The sequence below is a fragment of the Anolis carolinensis genome, unplaced genomic scaffold (genome assembly GCF_035594765.1).
Source record: "Anolis carolinensis isolate JA03-04 unplaced genomic scaffold, rAnoCar3.1.pri scaffold_14, whole genome shotgun sequence".
Classification (NCBI taxonomy): Eukaryota; Metazoa; Chordata; class Lepidosauria; order Squamata; family Dactyloidae; genus Anolis; species Anolis carolinensis.
The window spans coordinates 3898511-3920810 of NW_026943825.1; the positions used below are offsets into that span (position 1 = coordinate 3898511).

The window sequence follows — 22300 nt, forward strand, 5'->3', positions numbered from 1 at the left end:
GTCTGGTAAAGGTATTTAATAATAATAATAACCCTAACCCTAACTAGTACAAGAAAACCACACTACAAACTAGAGCTGACAGCTGGCACAACAAAACATTGCATGGAAAGTTCCTTGACAAAATTGAAGAGCAAGGCTGGATTGAGCTCTGAAGCCTTACAAGCCTTGGTTGCTGCTATTATTATTATTACTCTTGTTTATTTATTTACTAGCTTGGGGACCCAGCATTAGGTTTTCTCGGAGTTGAAGGCCAAAGCATCTGGGGACCCACAACCTGAGACACACTGTTGTAAGTAGGTAAAGGTTTTCCCCTGACATTAAGTCCAGTCATATTAGGTAAAGGTATTTAATAATAATAATAACCCTAACCCTAACCAGTATAAGAAAACCGCACTACAAACTAGAGCATCAAACAGTTGTAGACACTTGGGACTATTTATTTACTAGCTTGGGGACCCAGCATTAGGTTTTCTCGGGGTTGAAGGCCAAAGCATCTGGGGACCCACAAGCTGAGATACACTGTTCTAAGTAGGTAAAGGTTTTCCCCTGACATTAAGTACAGTCATGTCCGGTAAAGGTATTGAATAATAATAATAATAATAATAACCCTAACCAGTATAAGAAAACCGCACTACAAACTAGAGCATCACACAGTCCTAGACACTCGGGACTATTTATTTACTAGCTTGGGGACCCGGCATTAGGTTTTCTCGGAATTGAAGGCCAAAGCATCTGGGGACCCACAAGCTGAGACATACCTTTCTAAGTAGGTTTCCCCCTGACATTAAGTCCAGTCATGTCCGATAAAGGTATTTAATAATAATAATAACCCTAACTCTAACTAGTACAAGAAAACCGCACTACAAACTAGAGCTGACAGCTGGCACAACAAAACATTGCATGGAAAGTTCCTTGACAAAATTGAAGAGCAAGGCTGGATTCAGCTCTGAAGCCTTACAAGCCTTGGTTGCTGCTATTATTATTATTACTCTTGTTTATTTATTTACTAGCTTGGGGACCCGGCATTAGGTTTTCTCGGAGTTGAAGGCCAAAGCATCTGGGGACCCACAAGCTGAGACACACTGTTCTAAGTAGGTAAAGGTTTTCCCCTGACATTAAGTCCAGTCATGTCCGGTAAAGGTATTTAATAATAATAATAATAATAATAATAATAATAATAATAACCCTAACCCTAACCAGTATAAGAAAACCGCACTACAAACTAGAGCATCACACAGTTGTAGACACTTGGGACTATTTATTTACTAGCTTGGGGACCCGGCATTAGGTTTTCTCGGAACTGAAGGCCAAAGCATCTGGGGACCCACAAGTTGAGAACCACTGTTCAAAGGAAGACCTATTATTGTTATTATTATTTTATTATGACACAGCAAACAAGATAGATATGCTGGATTTCGTATCACAAAATCACAAGTCAAACACTTCCCAAGTGTCTAGGACTGTGTGATGTATTTTCGGATGATGTGTGCAGATCCCAGCAGGGTGGCCTTTTGCAGTTGGCAGATCATGATTTTGTCAATGTCTATAGTTTCCAAATGCCGGCTGAGATCTTTTGGCACGGCACCCAGTGTGCCCATCACCACCGGGACCACCTGCACTGGTTTCTGCCAGAGTCTTTGCAGTTCAATCTTGAGGTCCTGATAGCGGCTGAGTTTTTCCTGTTGTTTCTCGTCAATGCGACTGTCACCTGGGATGGCGACATCAATGATCCAAACCTTTTTCTTTTCCACAACTGTGATGTCTGGTGTGTTGTGTTCCAGAACTTTGTCAGTCTGGATTCGGAAGTCCCACAGTATCTTTGCGTGCTCATTTTCCAAGACTTTTGCAGGTTTGTGATCCCACCAGTTCTTTACTGCTGGGAGGCGGTACTTGAGGCATAAGTTCCAATGAATCCTTTGGGCCACATAGTTGTGCCTCTGTTTGTAGTCTGTCTGTGCGATTTTCTTACAGCAGCTGAGGATATGATCAATGGTTTCGTCGGTTTCCTTGCACAGTCTGCATTTTGGGTCATCGGCTGATTTTTCGATCTTGGCCTGAATTGCCTTTGTCCTGATGTCTTGGTCCTGGGCTGCAAGGATCAGGCCTTCCGTCTCCTTCTTCAGGGTCCCATTTGTGAGCCAGAGCCAGGTCTTCTCCTTGTCAGCTTTTCCTTCAATTTTGTCAAGGAACTTTCCATGCAATGTTGTTGTTGTGCCAGCTGTCAGCTCTAGTTTGTAGTGCGGTTTTCTTGTACTGATTCTTTGTCTGCTGTGCTTTGAGGAGTTTCTGATTTTTGACTTCAATCAAAGCAGGGTTTTTTTCGTCATGGAAGTTTCAAACCCCAGAATCACCATACAAGCTGCGCTCTGTAAATAAATATAGCAAGGATTAGTACAGTTTTAAGATCTCTTGGTTGCTGGCAGATTTCAAGCCGGAGCGAGGAAGGGACAGAAGGACGGACCATTAATCCGTTTACGTGCCTTTTCTTTAAGACGCTGTGTAAGGAAGGGAAGGATGGAATGCTATAAGTTTTAAGCCACATTTTATTTATTTATTATTTACTCACCGTGTTTACCATATATACTCGAGTATAAGCCGAGTTTTTCAATCCTTTTTTAGGACCGAAAAAGCCCCCTTTGGGTTATACTCAGGTCTTGGTTGGCTTATATTTGGGTCGGCTTATACTCGAGTATAGATGGTACTTTTATTATTTTTCTCTATTATTATTGGTATTATTACATTTATTATTTTACTCTATTTATTATTATTATTATTATTGGGCGGCTAGGACTGGGATGGGCGGAGTTACGAGCTCTGAGGCAGGGCTGAGCTTCTATCCCTATGCTGCGGCGCCTGCCAGGACACAGGGGGTGGGGCTAGAGGAAGGGGCGGGGCCTCTATAGTCCGCCCCCATGTTCTAACAAGTGCCTCAGGGGAGGTATAGAGCCTCAGCCCTGTCTCAGGCTCTTGGGAAGAGGCCCCGCCCCTGCTCTAGCCCCGCCCTTTAGTCCTAAAAGGCCTCTCAGGAGAAATATAGAGGCTCAGCCCTGTCTCATGCTCTTGGGAATAGGCCCCGCCCCCACCCCTAGCCCCGCCCTTTAGTCCTGAAAGGCCTCTCAGGAAAAATATAGAGGCTCAGCCCTGTCTCATGCTCTTGGGAAGAGGCCCCGCCCCCTTCCCTAGCTCCGCCCTTTAGTCCTAAAAGGCCTCTCAGGAAAAATATAGAGGCTCAGCCCTGTCTCATGCTCTTGGGAAGAGGCCCCGCCCCCACCCCTAGCCCCGCCCTTTAGTCCTAAAAGGCCTCTCAGGAGAAATATAGAGGCTCAGCCCTGTCTCATGCTCTTTGGAAGAGGCCCCGCCCCCACCCCTAGCCCCGCCCTTTAGTCCTAAAAGGCCTCTCAGGAGAAATATAGAGGCTCAGCCCTGTCTCATGCTCTTGGGAAGAGGCCCCGCCCCCACCCCTAGCCCCGCCCTTTAGTCCTAAAAGGCTTCTCAGGAGAAATATAGAGGCTCAGCCCTGTCTCGTGCTCTTGGGAAGAGGCCCCGCCCCTGTCTCTGGCACCGCCCTTTAGTCCTGAAAGGCCTCTCAGGAGAAATATAGAGGCTCAGCCCTGTCTCATGCTCTTGGGAAGAGGCCCCGCCCACTCCTCTAGCTCCGCCCCCTGTGTGTCCTAACAGGCGCCCTAGATGCTCAGCCCTGTCTCAAGCACTTGGGAAGAGGCCCCGCCCCTCCTCTGGCCCCGCCCCCGTGTCCTAATAAGTGCCATCACCGCCCCCCTGGATCGCTCCAGCGCCCACTTTGTGAACCACTGGACTAGATGACCTTTGGTAGACCCTTATTTGGGTCATTTCCGACTTTCTGTATCGTGTCATGAAATTATACCTCCAATACGAGCAGAGACATGGTTCGTGAGTGTCTCCCTTTGTGCTCTTCGGCTTAATGGAACTCATTAGGAGAGCCCGGAACTCATTAGTAGACCTCTCGGCCCCAGACAGACACAAATACACAAAAAGGAAGGGATGCCCCATTGAGCTTTCGGGGAAAGCAAACTCTCCGGGGCAGTGACCCATAAGCAGTGATGACGCGGGTGAAGTTGGCAGCATCCAAACAATGGGAAGGATTCAAGGAAGGACTAATCTCGGTGGTAGATTTGTAGGCACATAGAAGACACAGAAGACGAAATTGAAAGAATATATAGAATAACAATCATCATAATCATAATCGCTTGGGAAGTATTCGACTTGTGATTTTGTGATACGAAACCCAGCATATAGATCTCGTTTGCTGTGTCATATTCTGTCTTTGTGTCAGTAGTAATAATAATAATAATAATAATAATAATAATAATAATAATAATAATAAGGCAACATAATACTGTATATACTCGAGTATAAGCCTAGTTTTTCAGCCCTTTTTTTGGACTGAAAAAAAACTCCTCGGCTTATACTCAGGTGAGGGTCCTGGTTGGCTTATATTTGGGTCAGCTTATACTCGAGAATATATGGTACATTTATTTTTTCTCTATTATTATTGGTATTATTACATTTATTATTTTTCTCTATTATTGTTGCTACTATTACATTTATTATTTTTCTCTATTATTATTGGTATTATTACATTTATTATTTTTCTCTATTATTGTTGCTACCCTTACATTTATTTTACTCAATTTTATTATTATTAATAATACATTTATTATTTCACTCTGATCTTATTATTATTACATTAATTATTTTACTCTATTTATTATTACTGTATATACTTGAGTATAAGCCTAGTTTTTCAGCCCTTATTACTCTATTATTATTACATTTATTATTTTTCTCTATTATTGTTGCTACTATTACATTTATTTCACTCTATTTTTATTATTAATATATTTATTATTTCACTCTGATATTATTGTTACATTCGATATTTTACTTTATTTATTATTACATTTATTATTTTACTGTATTTATTAGTACAGTAGAGTCTCACTTATCCAACACTCGCTTATCCAACGTTCTGGATTATCCAACAAATTTTTGTAGTCAATGTTTTCAATATATCATGATATTTTGGTGCTAAATTCGTAAATACAGTAATTGCAACATAACATTACTGCGTATTGAACTACTTTTTCTGCCAAATTTGTTGTATAACATGATGTTTTGGTGCTTAATTTGTAAAATCATAACCTAATTTGATGTTTAATAGGCTTTTCCTTAATCTCTCCTTATTATCCAAGATATTCGCTTCTCCAAGGTTCTGCCGGCCCGTTTAGCTTGGATAAGTGAGACTCTACTGTATTACATTTATTTTCTCTATTTTTATTATTAATATATTTATTATTTCACTCTGATATTATTATTATTACATTTATTATTCTACTCTATTATTATTAAAAGGATACATAAGCACCTTTACATTGAAGAAAATGAGACTAATGATTTAACCAGAGTTGGACAGTTTTATCTTAAATTAAAATTTTATGTAAATATTAAAAATATTTACCCTTACTGATGCCTCAATTAATGTAGTTTTATTCATATCTATTTTTATTTCTGAAATTTACCACTCTCGGCTTATACTTGAGTCAATGTTTTCCCATTTTTTTTAATGGTAAAATTAGGTGCCTCGGCTTATATTCGGGTCGGCTTATACTCGAGTATATACGGTACATAGACTAACAACAACAACAACAACAACAACAACAATTGCTTGGGAAGTGTTCGACTTGTGAACCTTTGTTGGGAGCAACATTTTTTTAAAAAAACGGGAATTTTAGACAGGAAACAATCAGGGCCAGCTAACACCTCCCAACAAAGGATTCCCCCAGGCAGGAAGCAGCCAGGCTTTGAAGCTGCAAGGCTATTCAGTGCTGATCGAGCTGGCCAATTGCACCATTCACCTCCAACAGACAACAGTTTTTTCTCCTGCCCTGGACGTTATTCGACAGATATATAAACATCCTGCTTCCTTGTCTCGTTCTCCAAGAACTCTCAAAGCCTTCTCCAAAAACTCTCAAAAATTAATCCAGCGATGAATAATTAACCATTGATGTGCTCCGTATGCACTTAAACCTATTGCCGGCGGTCCCTGGGTGGAGCATCCTGTCCATAAAGTAAAGAAGCATCTATTTGTTGGGACTCTCTAAACTCAATAACCTTCCGGGGCTGCTCAAGAAATTGGCCGTCAAGAAATGTGCCAAGCGTCCAATTGCTCTAGGCCTGCGAGGAAATGATTTCTGGATCTTCCTTGCCTAAGGAAGGAATATGATAATTATTATCATTGTTATTGTTATTATCTGATGGCCTTTGGTAGCCCTTCCAACTCTAGGATTGTGTCGCTCTATCATTAGCATTATTAATATTAATATTTGATGGCCTTTGGTGCCCATTCCAACTGTAGAATAATAATAACAACAACTGTTATTATTATTATTATTATTATTATTATTATTATTATTATTATCATTATTTGATGGCCTTTGGTACCCTTTCCAACTCTAGGATTGCATGGTTCAATCATTATCATTATTAATATTTGATGGCCTTTAGTGCCCATTACAACTGTAGAATTATTATTATTATTATTATTATTATTATTATTATTATTATTATTATTATTATTATTTGATGGCCTTTGGTACCCTTTCCAACTCTAGGATTGTACAGTTTTATTATTATTATTATTATTATTATTATTATTATTATTATTATTATTATTAATAATAATTGATGGCCTTAGTGCCCATTCCAACTGTAGAAATATTATTATTATTATTATTATTATTATTATTATTATTATTATTATTATTATTATTATTTGATGGCCTTTGATAGCCCTTCAAACTCTAGGAATGCATGGTTCTATCATTATCATTATTAATATTAATATTTGATGGCCTTTAGTCCCCATTCCACCTGTAGAATTATTATTATTATTATTATTATTATTATTATTATTATTTGATGGCCTTTGGTACCCTTTCCAACTCTAGGATTGTATAGTTCTATTATTATTATTATTATTATTATTATTATTATTAATAATAATAATAATAATAATAATAATAATAATAATAATAATATTTGATGGCCTTAGTACCCATTCCAACTGTAGAAATATTATTATTATTATTATTATTATTATTATTATTATTATTATTATTATTATTATTTGACTGCCTTTGGTAGCCCTTCCAATTCTATAATTTAATAATAACAATAGATGTTCCTTGATATCTCTTTCAACTCAATAATAATAATAATAATAATAATAATAATAATAATAATATTTCTACAGTTGGAATGGGCACTAAGGCCATCAAATATTATTATTATTATTATTAATAATAATAATAATAATAATAATAATAATAATAATAATAGAACTATACAATCCTAGAGTTGGAAAGGGTACCAAAGGCCATCAAATAATAATAATAATAATAATTATTATTATTATTATTATTATTTGACGGCCTTTGGTAGCCCTTCCAATTCTATAATTTAATAATAACAATAGATGTTCCTTGATATCTCTTTCAACTCAATAATAATAATAATAATAATAATAGGATGATGATGATGGTGCTGAGGCTGGATGGCCATCTATCAGGAGGGTTTTGGATGCTGTCTTTCCTTAATGCAAAGAATAGGGTCAGAATGGATGGCCATTGCGGTTTCATATGAACTTCATGGAGTCCCCATAGATTAAGAGGGACTTGAAAGTCCACCACACTCTGCTTGATCTTGGCTCTAAGAAGGGTCAACCTTGGCTAGGGCTTGGATGGGAGACCACCAACAAAAACCAGGTGTCATGACCAATCTTTGACATCTCCGGTCGGCTGACAAAGAACAGATGCCAGCCATAAAACCTCAATTACCCTCTGGTATGTGAGAGCCCCTATATAAATGGGCCAAAGAGAAGGTTCTGGTATTCTGTACAATAAAACTTGTTGGAATCTACCAGCGTGTGTCTTGGTGCTTTTTCTGGTGGAAGACTGACCCACAGCACAACTGGGAGAAGAGAACCTGACAATTTGTACAGAATACCAGAACCTTCTCTTTGGCCCATTTATGTAGGGGCTCTCACATACCAGAGGGCCATTGAGGTTTTATGGCTGGCATCTGTTCTTTGTCAGCCGACCGGAGATATCAAAGATTGGAGATCATGACACGGGGACACCATTTTAACTGCCCTGGCTCAATGCTATGGAATGATGGGAGTTGTAGTTTTGCAAGGCCTCGACTCTTCTCTTCCCTAGAGTGCTAGTGTCTCACTAAGGTAAATATTATTTGTAAGCCGCTCTGAGAGCGGGATATAAATGTAGTAAATAAATAATTTAGTAAATAATGTAGTAAATAAATTCTGGTGGAAGACTGACCCACAGCACAACTGGGAGAAGAGAACCTGGCAATTTGTACAGAATACCAGAACCTTCTCTTTGGGCCATTTATATAGGGGCTCTCACATACCAGAGGTGCAATTTCGGGAGAAGGGCAAAACCACCTCTTGAGTTTTTCTTGCCTATGAAGCCACTTTGAAGGCACTAAGTCGTATCTCTATCGCTTGGCAGAAAAGAAACCCTTGGCTTTGGTTGTCCGACCCGCGTTCCTCCTTGACCCATTTCCTCCGACCCATACCGGCCCCTTGTCGGAAGACATTTATCCACTGCAACCCGTTGGCCTGCTTGTGGCAAGTCATTCATTAACCCCGTTTCAATTCCTTGTTGGGGCATAAAAAGGGAGATGTCGCAGGGGCGAGCCATTCCACGATGCCACGCCGACTGTCCTTGTGCCCAGGCCCCACCGTGGCCCCCGTCCCTTTCGGAGACCTCCTGGAAGAGGTGGGCAGCACCGGGCTCTTCCAGCTCTTCTCCACCGTCCTGCTCTCCATCCCAGTCTTGCTTCTCGCCAGCCACAACTTGGTGCAGAATTTCAGTGCGGCCTCGCCGGAGCATCGCTGCCACCTGGTCCAGCTCAACGCCTCTCGGATCGGTCAAGACGCACAATCCGATATTTGCCAAAGTTTTGTCATAAGGCAGTCTTCTCCCGACGCCAATGGATCCACGCCATGCCACAACGGATGGGAGTATGACCGCAGCGTCTTCACCTCCACCATTGTGACCGAGGTATGACTGTGTTGTCGAAGGCTTTCGCGGCCGGAATCACTGGGTTGTTGAGTTTTCGGGGCTGTCTGGACATGTTCCAGAAGCATTCTCTCCTGACGTTTTGCCCACAGGCATCCTCAGAGGTTGTGAGGCCTGTTGTAAAAGAGGCAAGTGGGTTTATACAGGGGCGGCCCAACCGCGAGGCGAACTAGTTGATCTATATATATAAAAGGGTAATGAAATTTCGGCCTAGGACAAAACAACAAAACTACACATCCCAGAAACACTAAACTTGGCAGCACAACCCCTCATCCACGCCTCAACGTTCATGCAACAAAAAGCTCCAGCTACTCCAGAAAACGGCCAGGCTTTGAGACTGCAAAGCTATTCACTGCTATTCCATAAGGATTCCCATAAGCCACAGCAAGGCGTGGCTGGGCAAAGCTAGTCTATATATATAAAAGGGTAATGAAATTTCGGCCTAGGACAAAACATCAAAACTACACATCCCAGAAACACTAAACTTGGCAGCACAACCCCTCATCCATGCCTCTACATTCATACAACAAAAAGAAAAATAAAGTCCTAATTAGAGGGAGAGGAATAATTGTTTTTATCCAATTGCTGCCAGTTAGAAGGCTAAGCTCCGCCCACTTGGTCTCCTAGCAATTCACTCAGCCCATGTGTTTTTGTAAGCCATCCTGAGTCCCCTGTTGGGTAAGAAGGGCGGGATATAAATATTGTAATAAATAAATAATAAATTCTGTTCGCGTAAACTTGAAAAATACCTAGGGCCAGCCCTGGACAGGGGCGGTCCAACCACGAGGCGAATTAGGCACTTGCCTGTGGCGCCATCGTCCCAGGGGCGCAGTTGAGCCCCCCAGGAGGATGGTGCCACCCCTGCCTCTTTTTCCATTATCCAACATTTTCGCTTATCCAACACTTTTATTTTTCAGTGACTGGTTTGGGGGGGAGCGCCAAAATTCTGTTCGCCTACACTTGAAAATTACCTAGGGCCGGCCCTGGGTTTATATATCTGTGGAAAGATGTCCAGGGTGGGAGAAAGAACTCTGGCAACTCACCAAACCACAATTCCCAGTATCCCATAGCATCGAGCCATGGTAGTTCAAGTGTAGTCAAACTGTATTGTGTAGAGATGCATACAATCTCTCTCTCTTGTAGTGGGACCTCGTGTGTCACCTACAATCCCTCAAAAGCCTGGCACAGTCTCTCTTCATGGCGGGTGTTTTGGTGGGCGCCTTCATCCTCGGAGATCTCTCAGATAGGTAAGGAGCAACGCAGACTCCCTTCTTCTTCCATCTCTGACTTTCAGGATTCCATACCATTGAACTACAGGGTGAGCAGCCCTGTCCTTATGCTGGGAGGATGGCTTGAGGAAGGCATGTAGTGGCTGAGAGCTCTCCGGGGTGCTCTTGGTTGTCGCCTGCCTCACTCTCCTCCCGGCATAATGCCGAGAGGACAGCTTGAATATTGAGGGAGGTGGATTGGGAAGGAAAATCGGGGCAGTCGCAAACATGTCTCGTTTTCCTCCCGGCGTAAGGTGGGGTGAGCAGTCCTGTCCTTATGCTGGGAGGACGGCTTGAGGAAGGAATGCAGTGGTTGAGAGCCCTCCGGGGTGTTCTCGGGTGTCACCTGCCTCATTCTCCTCTTGGCTAATGCCGAGAGGACGGCTAGAATATTGGGGAGGAGGATGGGGCAGTCGCAAACATATCTCGTTTTCCTCCCGGCATAAGGATGGGGTGAGGAGCCCTGTCCTTATGCTGGGAGGATGGCTTGAAGAAGGCATGCAGCAGTCGAGAGCCTTCCAGGGTGCTCTCGGATGTCGCCTGACTCACTCTCCTCCTGGAAAAGACAGCCCAAATATTGAGAGATGAGTAATGGGGAGGAGGATCGGGGCAGTTGCAAGCATATCTCATTTTCCTCCCAGTATTAGGATGGGGTGAGCAGTCCTGTCCTTATGCTGGGAGGACGGTTGAGGAAGGCACGCTGCGGCTGAGAGCCTTCCAGGGTGCTCTCGGATGTCACCTGCTTCACTCTCCTCCCAGATAATGCCGAGAAGACGGCTCGAATATTGACGAGAAGGATTGGGGCAGTCGCAAACATATCTCCTTTTCTTCCTGGCATAAGGATGGGGTGAGCAGTCCTGTCCTTATTCTGGAAGGACGGCTTGAGGAAGGCATGCAGCAGTTGAGGGCCCTCCAGGGTGCTCTCGGACGTTGCCTGTCTCATTCTCCTCCCAGCTAATGCTGAGAGGACAGTCCAAATATTGAGGGAGGAGTATTGGGGAGAAGGATCATAAGGATGGTGTGAGTAGCCCTGTCCTTATGCTGGGAGGACGGTTGAGGAAGGCACGCTGCGGCTGAGAGCACTTTGGTGTGCTCTCGGATGTCACCTGTCTCAATATCCTCCTGGCATAATGCCGAGAGGACAGCCCGAATATTGAGGGAGGAGGATCAGGGCAGTTGTAAACACGTCTCGTTTTCTTCCTGGCATAAGGATGGGGTGAGCAGCCTTGTCCTAATGCTGGGAGGACGACTTTAGGAAGGCATGCAGTAGCTGAGAGCTGTCCGGGGTGCTCTCGGACGTCGCCTGCCTCACTCTCCTCCTGGAGAAGACAGCCCGAATATTGAGAGACGAGTATTGGCGAGAAGGATAGGGGCAGTCACAAACATGTCTCATTTTCCTCCCAGTATTAGGATGGGGTGAGCAGTCCTGTACTTATGCTGGGAGGACGGTTGAGGAAGGCACGCCACGTCTGAGAGCCTTCCAGGGTGCTCTCGGACGTCGCCTGCCTCACGTCTCATTTTCCTCCCAGTATTAGGATGGGGTGAGCAGCCCTGTCCTTATACTGGGAGGACGGTTGAGGAAGGCACGCCGCGGCTGAGAGCCTTCCAGGGTGCTCTCGGATGTCGCCTGCCTCACTCTCCTCCCGAGTCTTAGGCTCTGAAATCCCAAATCCGCAACCACAGGTCTCACTGTCTCGATCTTTGCCCCGAAGGTTCGGCCGCCGCCTTATCCTCATCTGGTCCCTTCTGCTGGTAGCCGTCATGGGCTGCGCGGCTGCTTTCTCCCAAAACTTCGCGGCCTACTGCGTCTTCCGGTTCCTGAGTGGAGTGGGCATCTCGGGCTTCCTCCTGAACTACATCTGCCTCAGTGAGTCCACCATGGGATCCCACGATCTTTTGGGCTGAAATCTGAATACAACTAGTATGGTGAGTGTAACTCCAGAGCGAGCTGGACTTCCATGGATTTTTCTCGCTTCCTGCCAGGTCTGGAGTGGGTTCCCACTAAACACAGGGCGACGGTGGTCTCTGCGCAGAGCTATTGCAGTACGGCCGGCCAGTTGCTCCTCGCAGGGCTGGCGTACGGTATCCGCAACTGGCGTTGGCTGCAGCTGGCGATTTCTGCCCCATTCTTCTGCTTCTTTGCCTATTCCTGGTGAGTTTCCAATGAAGCTTCATTGATTCGATTGTAGGTGAACTATAAATCCCAGCAACTACAAATCAAGGTCTGTTTTCCCCAAACTCCACCAGTGTTCACATTTGGGCATATTGAGTATTGGCGCCAAGTTTGGTCCAGATCCATCATGGTTTGAGTCCACACTGCACTCTGGATGTAGGTGAACTACAACTTCCAAACTTCCAGGTCCATCATTGGTGGTGTTCAGAGTGCTTTTAGATTGCAGGTGAACTATACATCCTAGCCCTTACAACTGATGGAGTTTCTCAGGGTTAACCTGTCACGATGTGAGCTGTAGTTCACCCACAAGCTTATGAAAAAATAGCCCGAACAACGCCGGACACCTAAACTAGGATCTCTTTCTCAGGTGGCTTCCAGAATCAGCTCGGTGGCTCCTCATGAACAACGAGCATGAAGCGGCCTTGAGGAACCTCAAACTGGTGGCCAGGATCAACGGGAAAGCAGCAGCTGGCAACAAGGTGGTCCTGGAGGTGGGTGAAATTCAGCAAATAAATGTCGAAGCGCATGTATTCGTTGTGCAGATTGGGTTCGCCAACAAACGACCTCTTTCTTCCCAGATGCTGGAGACTCAAAGAGGGGGCAAATCTCCGCACTCCTGCCTGGACCTTTTCCGCACACCGGGACTGAGACGCATCAGTTGTTGCCTCATGTTCGTCAGGTATTACAAAAGCCAAAAAATACTGTATATACTCGAGTATAAGCCTAGTTTTTTAGCCCTTTTTTTTAAGGCTGAAAAAGCCCCCGTCAGCTTATACTCGGGTGATGGTCCTGGTCGTCTTATATTCAGGTCGGCTCATACTCGAGAATATATGGTACATTTATTATTTTTCTCTATTATTATTGGTATTATTACATTTATTATTTTACTCTATTATTGTTGCTATTACATTTATTTTACTCTATTTTTATTATTAATAATTCATTAATTATTTCACTCTGATCTTATTATTATTACATATATTATTCTACTCTATTATTACATGTATTATTTTCCTGTATTTATTATTACAGTAGAGTCTCACTTATCCAACATAAACAGGCCGGCAGAACGTTGGATAAGCAAATATGTTGGATAAGTGAGACTCTATTAAAAAAACATTTAACCTACTGATGCCTCAATTAATGTAAATTTTTGGTATCTATTTTTATTTCTGAAATTTCCAACCCTCGGCTTATACTTGAGTCAATGCTTTCCCAGGGTTTTTTTGGTGGTAAAATTAGATGCCTCGGCTTATATTCGGGTCAGCTTATATTTGAGTATATACGGTATTCCTGGGTGTTGTAGTTTTACAAAGTCTTTTGCCTTCTCTGGCCTTTCCCTCTTGACAGATTGCTTTCTCCCGCAGCTTCTCAATGAACATGTCCTACTTTGGCCTGGCCATGGAGCTCTCCGTGTTCGGACTCAATGTCTTCCTGGTTCAGCTCTTCTTTGGGGCCATCGATCTGGTGGCCAAGATGGCTTGCGCCCTGATGCTCACGTTCTTCGGCAGACGAACAATCCAAGCCGTCTCCCTCATTCTTGCCGGAACGTTCCTCTTGCTCAGCCTCCCAGTGCCTGCTGGTAAGACGCAAACCTTGGCTTAATAATACGTACATGCAAAAGGATTTTAGGAGTCTTAATGGACTGAAAACTGAACATAATAACAATAAATTCAAATTTATTTATTGCTTAGACCAGGGATCCCCAAACTAAGGCCCGGGGGCCGGATGCGGCCCATAAAAGCTATTTATCCGGCCCCCACGGCACAAAGGCAGAAGGGGGTTGGGCTAAATGACCCAAGGGGTCTCTTCTTCTCTTCCAACCCTTATTATTATTATTATTATTATTATTATTATTATTATTATTATTATTATTATTATTATTATTATCATTGAGGCTGGGTGGCCATCTGTCAGGGGTGCTTTGCTTGTGCTTTTGGTGCACAAAGGCAGAAGGGGGTTGGACTGAATGGCCCAAGGGGTCTCTTCCAACCCTCTTTATTATTATTATTATCATTATTATTATTATTATTATTAATAACATAGAGGCTGGGTGGCCATCTGTCAGGGGTGCTTTGCTTGTGCTTTCGGTGCACAAAGGCAGAAGGGGGTTGGACTCAATGGCCCAAAGGGTCTCTTTCAACCCACTTTTTATTGTTGTTGTTGTTGTTGTTGTTGTTGTTATTAATTATTATTGCTCGGTGGCCAACTATAGTCCGGCCCTCCAACGGTCCGAAGGATCATGAACTGGCCCCCTGTTTAAAAAGTTTGGGGACCCCTGGCTTAGACCATAGGTCTTTCACATGCAAGACAAACAAACAAATACACAAAAGCCAGATCATCAAATACAATATAAAACATGACATCCAAACCCTATATAAATCATTAAAACATTAAAATGCTGCAAATATCAATGTCAGGATATGCCCTTCAACATAATAACAATAATAATAAGGGGTTGCAGCATGTTAAAGAGCTGAGCTGCTGAACTTGCAAACCAAAAGATCGCAGGTTCGGATCCGGGGAGTGGAATGAGCACCTCCTGTTAGCCCCAGCTTCTGCCAAGCTAGCAGTTCGAAAACATGCAAATGCGAGTAGATCAATAGGTACTGCTCTGGCGGGAAGGTAACGTTGCCTACGGAAAACGCCGGCTCTTCGGCTTAGAAATGGAGATGAGCATCGGACACGGCTGAACTTAACATCAGGGCAAACCGTTACTTTAAGGGGTTGCTGTGAGTTCCAGAAGCAGCACCCTCTCCTGATGTTTCGCCCACGTCTATGGCAGGCATCCTAGATCTTTGTGAGGTAGATTGGAAACTAAGCAAGTGGGTTTATATATCCGTGGAATAATGTCCAGGGTGGGAGAAAAGCCTCTTGTCTGCTGGAGGCAAGTATGAATGTTGCAATAATAATAATAATAAAGATCGAACTTCAACGACTCTGGCAGAAACCAGTCCAAGTGGTCCCGGTGGTGATGGGCGCACTGGGTGCTGCGCCAAAAGATCTCAGCCGGCATTTGGAAACAGTAGACATTGACAAAATCACGATCTGCCAACTGCAAAAGGCCACCCGACTGGGATCTGCACGCATCATCCGAAAATACATCACACAGTCCTAGACACTTGGGAAGTGTTCGACTTGTGATTTTGTGAAACGAAATCCAGCATATCTATCTTGTTTGCTGTGTCATACAATAATATAATAATCATCATCATTATTATTATAATTATTGACAAAATAATAATAATCATCATCATTATTAATACACCTAAATACTATTAATCACCTTGATTAGCACTGAAAAGCCTTGCAGCTTCAAGGCCTGGTTGATTCCTCTGTTTGTTGGAAGGTGTTAGCTGGCCCTGATGGTTACCTGCCTGGAATTCTCTTGTCTTCTGAGTGTTGTTTTTTATTTACTGTCTTGTTTTTGAAGGTGTTTTTTTAAATACTGGAGCCAGATTTTGCTCCTTTTTATGGTTTTCTTCTTTCTGTTGAAATTTTTCACATACTTGTTTTTTTCTCTCCTATTTTTTTCCCCTAGAAATGTCAATGGTGCGCCTTTCCTTTGTGGTGTTGGGAAAAGGATGCCTCGCATCTGCCTCCATGTGCCTTTATCTCTATGGGGGAGAACTCTTCCCTACAGTCATCAGGTAAGGGTGAGGCCAGAGAGTGCACAGAATGTGTAGATATGAATGTCAGGGAATCGGCGACCCCGACTTGATTGACAAACCAGGTCCCACCTCAGCTCACCCGTCAGACCACTCTGCAAACGGTGACCAAAAAACGACAACTTCACTGATTTATAACGGCTGAAACTCAGAGGCACTGAAACTTTATTTACGTTATTTACAGTGCTAATTGACCAAAGCTATCAGGACACATGTTGTATCCACACGAACAAACATGGAGCACGTCTGTCTCTCACAAAGTCCGTTCTCTCTGAACTGTAGCACCTCCTCTGCATTCCACAGCTTGGGATGTATCTTCCTGTCAAGTAGCACAAACGGAAGTCTTTGCCATTTGCCCTTCCAGCAATCAATCAGGGCTCGCTGCAATTAACCTCTTGACTGCTGGAATGCTTGCCGGAATGAAATGCACACAATTCCACAGCAACAATAGATTAAACGTTTTATAACAAAAACACTAACAATGAAGAGTTGGAATAGGCACAAAATTGGGCACCTGAATCTTTTCTCTCCTTTGTGAAGAATGGCTAGCTACTCTGGCCAGATACCCACCCCACCAGCCATAACTACACCTCTCATCATCTATTAGATTTGTTGTCGAAGGTTTTCATGGCCGGAACCACTGGTTGCTGTGAGTTTTCCGGGCTGTCTGGCCATGTTCCAGAAGCATTATGTCCTGACGAATGCTTTTTGAAGACGGCCAGACGGCCCAGAAAACCTGTAGCAACCCATTCATTACACTGTCCTGTACTCCATTTGAATATGCACCGTTTCTTCTCAACAGGCAAACAGGCACCAGCTTCCTCACCGTAATGGCGCGCCTGGGCGGGATCGTGGCTCCGGTGGTGCTGATGGCTGGTAGCTACCAGCCCTTCCTGCCTCTGTTGATTTTTGGTGTCACTCCCATCATCTCCGGCGTTTGTGCGGGCTTCCTTCCCGAAATGCTCAATGTCCCACTCTTGGACACAGTGGAAGAAGTGGAGGAAAGGTGGGTCTTTTGCAAGTGTATGTGTGGATGGGTAAATAGAGAGTTGAATTGGGGGTGGGTGAACAGATAGATGAATGGGAGGGAAGGAGATATAGATGATGATGGATGGATGGACGGACGGAGGGATAGACAGATGGACAGGCGAATGCTTAGATAGATGGCTATATGGATAGATATTAGGCTTGTGCAAAAAATCGGAAGTTTCGGAAATCGTAGAAAATCGGAAGTTTTGTAAGTCGGAAACCATATCCGAAGCGTTTGCTTGGCCCACAACAAATATTTTAGAATCTAAACTTAACACATATTTATTTGCTTTGTTTTTGTAAAAGGCTCCCAAAGTCAGTTCCATATTCAATGCAAGGCAAGGAAGCAAAGCCAAAGGCTGCCGTAATGCATTGAAGTTAATGCAGTCTCGGCATTAGCAGCGGGCAAAAGAGGGAGCAGTCCATTTTGGGAAAAGCACAGAACTCTGGGAAATGTAGTTTGGGAAGAGAATTAAAAAGGCCCTGCCCTAAACTACATTTCCCAGACTGCATCAGCGTCAGGAAGAACCAAACAGGATAGCAGAGAGAAAGGTCCGTCCCTCTCTAAAACTCTGAAAATTCACCAAAAATCCATGGATAAGTGAAACATTCTGAAATTTGGTGGGCGAATAGTGGTAAATGTGTTCTAACATTATAGCAAGTTTCACCCCAATAGCTTTAAAAATGAAGGAGAAATTCACCTTGATTTTTAGGAATTATAGTTCACCTACACCCAGAGCGCACTGTGAATGCAAACAGTGATGGATCTGCACCAAATTTGGCACGCATACCCAATATGCCAAAATTTGAATACTGGTGGGTTTTGGGGGGAATTGGCCTGGAAATTTGTTAGTTGTAGGTACTGGGATGTATAGTTTACCTGCAATCAAAGAGAACTCAGGTGATAGACCTGGACCTAACTTGGCACACAGAACCCCCATGACCAACTTTACACCCTGGTGCAGTTTGGGGATGGATGGACCATGGATGATGGGACTTGCAGTACCTTCACTCACTTCCTGAGACCACTGTTAGTTGTAGGTACTGGGATATATAGTTCACTCAGAACCCCACCAATGATGGATCTGGACCTAACTTGGCATACAGAACCGCCATGACCAACAAAAAATACTGCAGGGTTGTAACGGGATTGACCCACCATGATGGGAGTTGTAGTTCACCCTATAGCTACCGAATCTTACCAATGATGAATGCATCTACAGCAAATTTGCCCAACATGACAAACTTTATAGAATTTCAGGGGGTTAATCTGGCAATGTGAGTTGTAGTACACACACAACCTTATGCATTTTGTAAAATATAAAATGACTTATTCTAATAATGTTGGCAATGCTAGTTCTAGAACAGGGGTCCCCAAACTAAGGCCCGGGGGCCGGATGCGGCCCATTGAAGCCATTTATCCGGCCCCCATGGCACAAGGGCACAAGGGGGTTAGACTAAATGACCCAAGGGGTCTCTTCTTCTCTTACAACCATTATTATTATTATTATTATTATTATTATTATTATTATTATATTTTATGACACATCAAGCAAGATAGATATGCTGGATTTCGTATCACAAAATCACATTATTATTATTAGTAACATTGAGGCTGGGTGGCCATCTGTCAGGGGTGCTTTGCTTGTGCTTTTGGTGCACAAAGGCAGAAGGGGATTGGACTCAATGGCCCAAGGGGTCTCTTCCAACCCTCTTTTTTATTGCTGTTGTTGTTGTTGTTGTTGTTGTTGTTGTTGTTGTTATTTTATTGTATGACACAGCAAACAAGATAGATATGCTGGAATTATTATTATTATTATTATTATTATTATTATTATTATTGCTTGGTGGCCAACTATAGTCTGGCCCTCCAACGGTCTGAAGGATCGTGAACCGGCCCCCTGTTTAAAATGTTTGGGGACCCTTGTTCTAGAATATAGATGCACCCGCTAGCTCAGATCCTTTCCCTGTCTTCTGAAACTTGCCTTTGCAATTCCCTTTCTTTTGCTTTGTTTATAATATATTTTTAAAACGTCATATATTCCCAGAGCCAGACAGAAATCCAAAGGACAGACGAGAAAGATTGAAGTTCACATCATCAGCTCCACTCGCCTTTGAGTTTCATTAAGAGGCAAATCCAGAACTCTTTTGGGACAAAACCAGATTGTGCTTCGCCTCCCTTTATAAGGGACTTGACAATCGGGAAAAGAGCCAATAAAGACACTGAAAAAGTCCAGGATTTTCTATACCTTGGCTCGGTTCAAAATGGTAATTGCAAAGAAGAAATCAGAAGAGAAAGAAAGCTTCGGAAGAAGGAGACAAGTGTCAAAAATATCACTGAATATTACAGTTAAATATTTCTATGCCAGTGTATTTCCCTTTTCTACATACGAACAATGAGGAAAGCTGGACAGTTGGATTTTTTCCTTTGCATTTTTTCCTATGCTGCATTTATTGTTGAACAATTTTTTTTAACATTTATTATATACTGTACAGTAGTTCTCATCACAAACTAGCGTAACCAGACAAACACTCAATGGTATGTACATTTACCAATACTGTGTGCTCTGGTAGGCAGGCTTCCAAATAAAAACTTTGCTAGGTCTTACTTTCTTCGGTCCAGCAGAGTTGTCATCAGAATACTTCTTTATGTTTATAAAACTGTATGGCACTTTATCACTGTTACTCATTTCCATGATATAGCACTTTATGAAATCTGTCCCCGCTGGTTCGCTTTTAATTACAGTAGAGTCTCACTTATCCGACATCCGCTTATCCAACGTTCTGGATTATCCAATGCATTTTTGTAGTCAATGTTTTCAATACATCCTGATATTTTGGTGCTAAATTCGTAAATACAGTAATTACTACGTAGCATTACTGCCTATTGAACTACTTTTTCTGTCAAATTTGTTGTCTAACATGATGTTTTGGTGCTTAATTTATAAAATCATAACCTAACGGCGCTCCATGCAGTCATGCCAGCCACATGACCTTGGAGGTGTCTATGGACAACGCCGGCTCTTCGGCTTAGAAATGGAGATGAGTACCAACCCCCAGAGTGTGAGTAGATCAATAGGTACGGCTCCAGCGGGAAGGTAACGGTGCTCCATGCAGCCATGCCAGTGGCCACATGACCTTGGAGGTGTCTACGGACAACGCCGGCTCTTCGGCTTAGAAATGGAAATGAGCACAAACCCCCAAAGTCAGACATGAACTGGACTTAACGTCAGGGGAAAACCTTTACCCTTTACCTCAACCTAATTTGATGTCTAATAGGTTTCCCCTTAACCTCTCCTTATTATCCAACATATTCGCTTATCCAACATTCTGCCAGCCCGTTGGATAAGTGAGACACTACTGTACTCTGATTTTATCTGCTTGGATTGTAATGTATCGTCCATTATATTATTTTGTGTATTGTTGAAATGTTTTAAGTTTTGTCGTTGTTTGGGCTTGTCCCTGTTGTGAGCCGCCCCGAGGTGGGATATAAAAATAAAGTTTATTATTATTATTATTTTCTGGGGATGTCTTGTTTTCGGAGAAACAAGGTACGCAGAATAAATCTACCAAGAATAAGAGGGCAGACATTTGCTCTAATTCAGAACAGAAGGAACCAAGGCCATTGCATCAATTATTCCCTTACTACTGCATTAAAGAAATAAACATTTAGAATCATTACACCTTCTGAGAAATCAGCTTCCTTTTGCCCTTTGATACCTGTCAAAGATTTACCTGGAAACATTGGTTGACAATCCAGGAATGTTCCACAGCTTTCCAAGAAAAGAAAGGCATGCTATGGAGCCGAGACCTCATAAAACTACAACTCCCAGGATTCCATACCATTGAACTATGGCAGTTAAAGCAATGTCTAATTCAGGGGTCCTCAAACTTTTAAAGCAGAGGGCCGGTCCACAATCCTTTAGACTGTGGAGGGGCTGAATTATCATTTGAAAAAAAACCCGAACAAATTCTTATGCACACTGCACATGTCTTATTTGTAGTGCAAAACAACAACAATAATGAAAGAACGATACAATACAGTATTTAAAAATGAAAACAATTTTAACCAACATAAACCTATCAGGATTTCAATGGGAAATGTGGGCCTACTTCTGGCAAATGAGATAGTCAAGTTAATTAGGACTGTTGTTGTTGTGTGCCTTCAAGTCATTTCAGACTTTGGGCGAGCCTAAGTCTAAAATTATTTATTTATTCATTTACTACATTTATTTATTACATTTATATCCCGCCCTTCTCACCCCGAAGGGAACTCAGAGCAGCTGTACATACAATATATTATATTATTAGCATAGTAGAATATTAGCATTATATATTACTTTATTGAACTATACCACTATACTGTAATATTATATGTAATATAGAATTAATATTAGTATATGGTAATATTATTAGCATTATATTGTATAACATTATATTATTATCAATATTATATGTATACTAGCTGTGCCCGGCCACGCGTTGCTGTGGCATAGTCCTTAGTGGGTTTTTATTTGTTGAAGCAATTATGATTGTTGTAATTAGCCACCTTGATTAGCACTGAATGGCCTTGCAGCTTCAAAGCCTGGTTGTTTCCTCCTTGGGGACTCCTTTGTTGGGAGGTGTTAGCTGGCCCTGATTGTTTACTGTCTGGAATTCTCCTGTTTTCAGAGTGTGGTTCTTTATTCACTGTCCTGATTTTACAGATTATGTTGTTCTGTATTATTACACCACTGTAATTTTTATATATTATATTTATATTTTTGTATTATTTGCTTAGAACTGGATTATATGTGGCCCCTTCTACACAACTGTATAAAATCCACACTGAACTGGATTATATGGCAGTGGGGACTCAAGATAATCCAGTACAAAGCAGATACCGTGGATTATCTGCCTTGGCGTTCTGGGTTATATAGCTGTGTGGAAGGGCCTTGAATCTACACTGCCATATAATCCAGTTCAAATAAGATAATCTGTATTTTATAGGCAGTGTGGAAGAGGCCAAGTGATGTCTAACTC

At 42.5% G+C, this 22300-nt stretch overlaps 1 protein-coding gene across 1 annotated transcript; it reads left to right on the forward strand.

Moving 5' to 3' along the window:
- The first annotated feature begins 8750 nt into the window (after positions 1 to 8750).
- Positions 8751 to 19890, forward strand: LOC100562915 (solute carrier family 22 member 6-A-like). Its single transcript, XM_062965110.1, has 9 exons — positions 8751 to 9122; positions 10284 to 10387; positions 12121 to 12275; positions 12392 to 12560; positions 12949 to 13260; positions 13949 to 14163; positions 16123 to 16231; positions 17052 to 17255; positions 19327 to 19890. The coding sequence occupies exons 1-9, from the start codon at positions 8766 to 8768 to the stop codon at positions 19394 to 19396; spliced, it is 1695 nt and encodes a 564-aa protein (XP_062821180.1). The 5' UTR covers positions 8751 to 8765; the 3' UTR covers positions 19397 to 19890.
- Positions 19891 to 22300: the final 2410 nt, after the last annotated feature.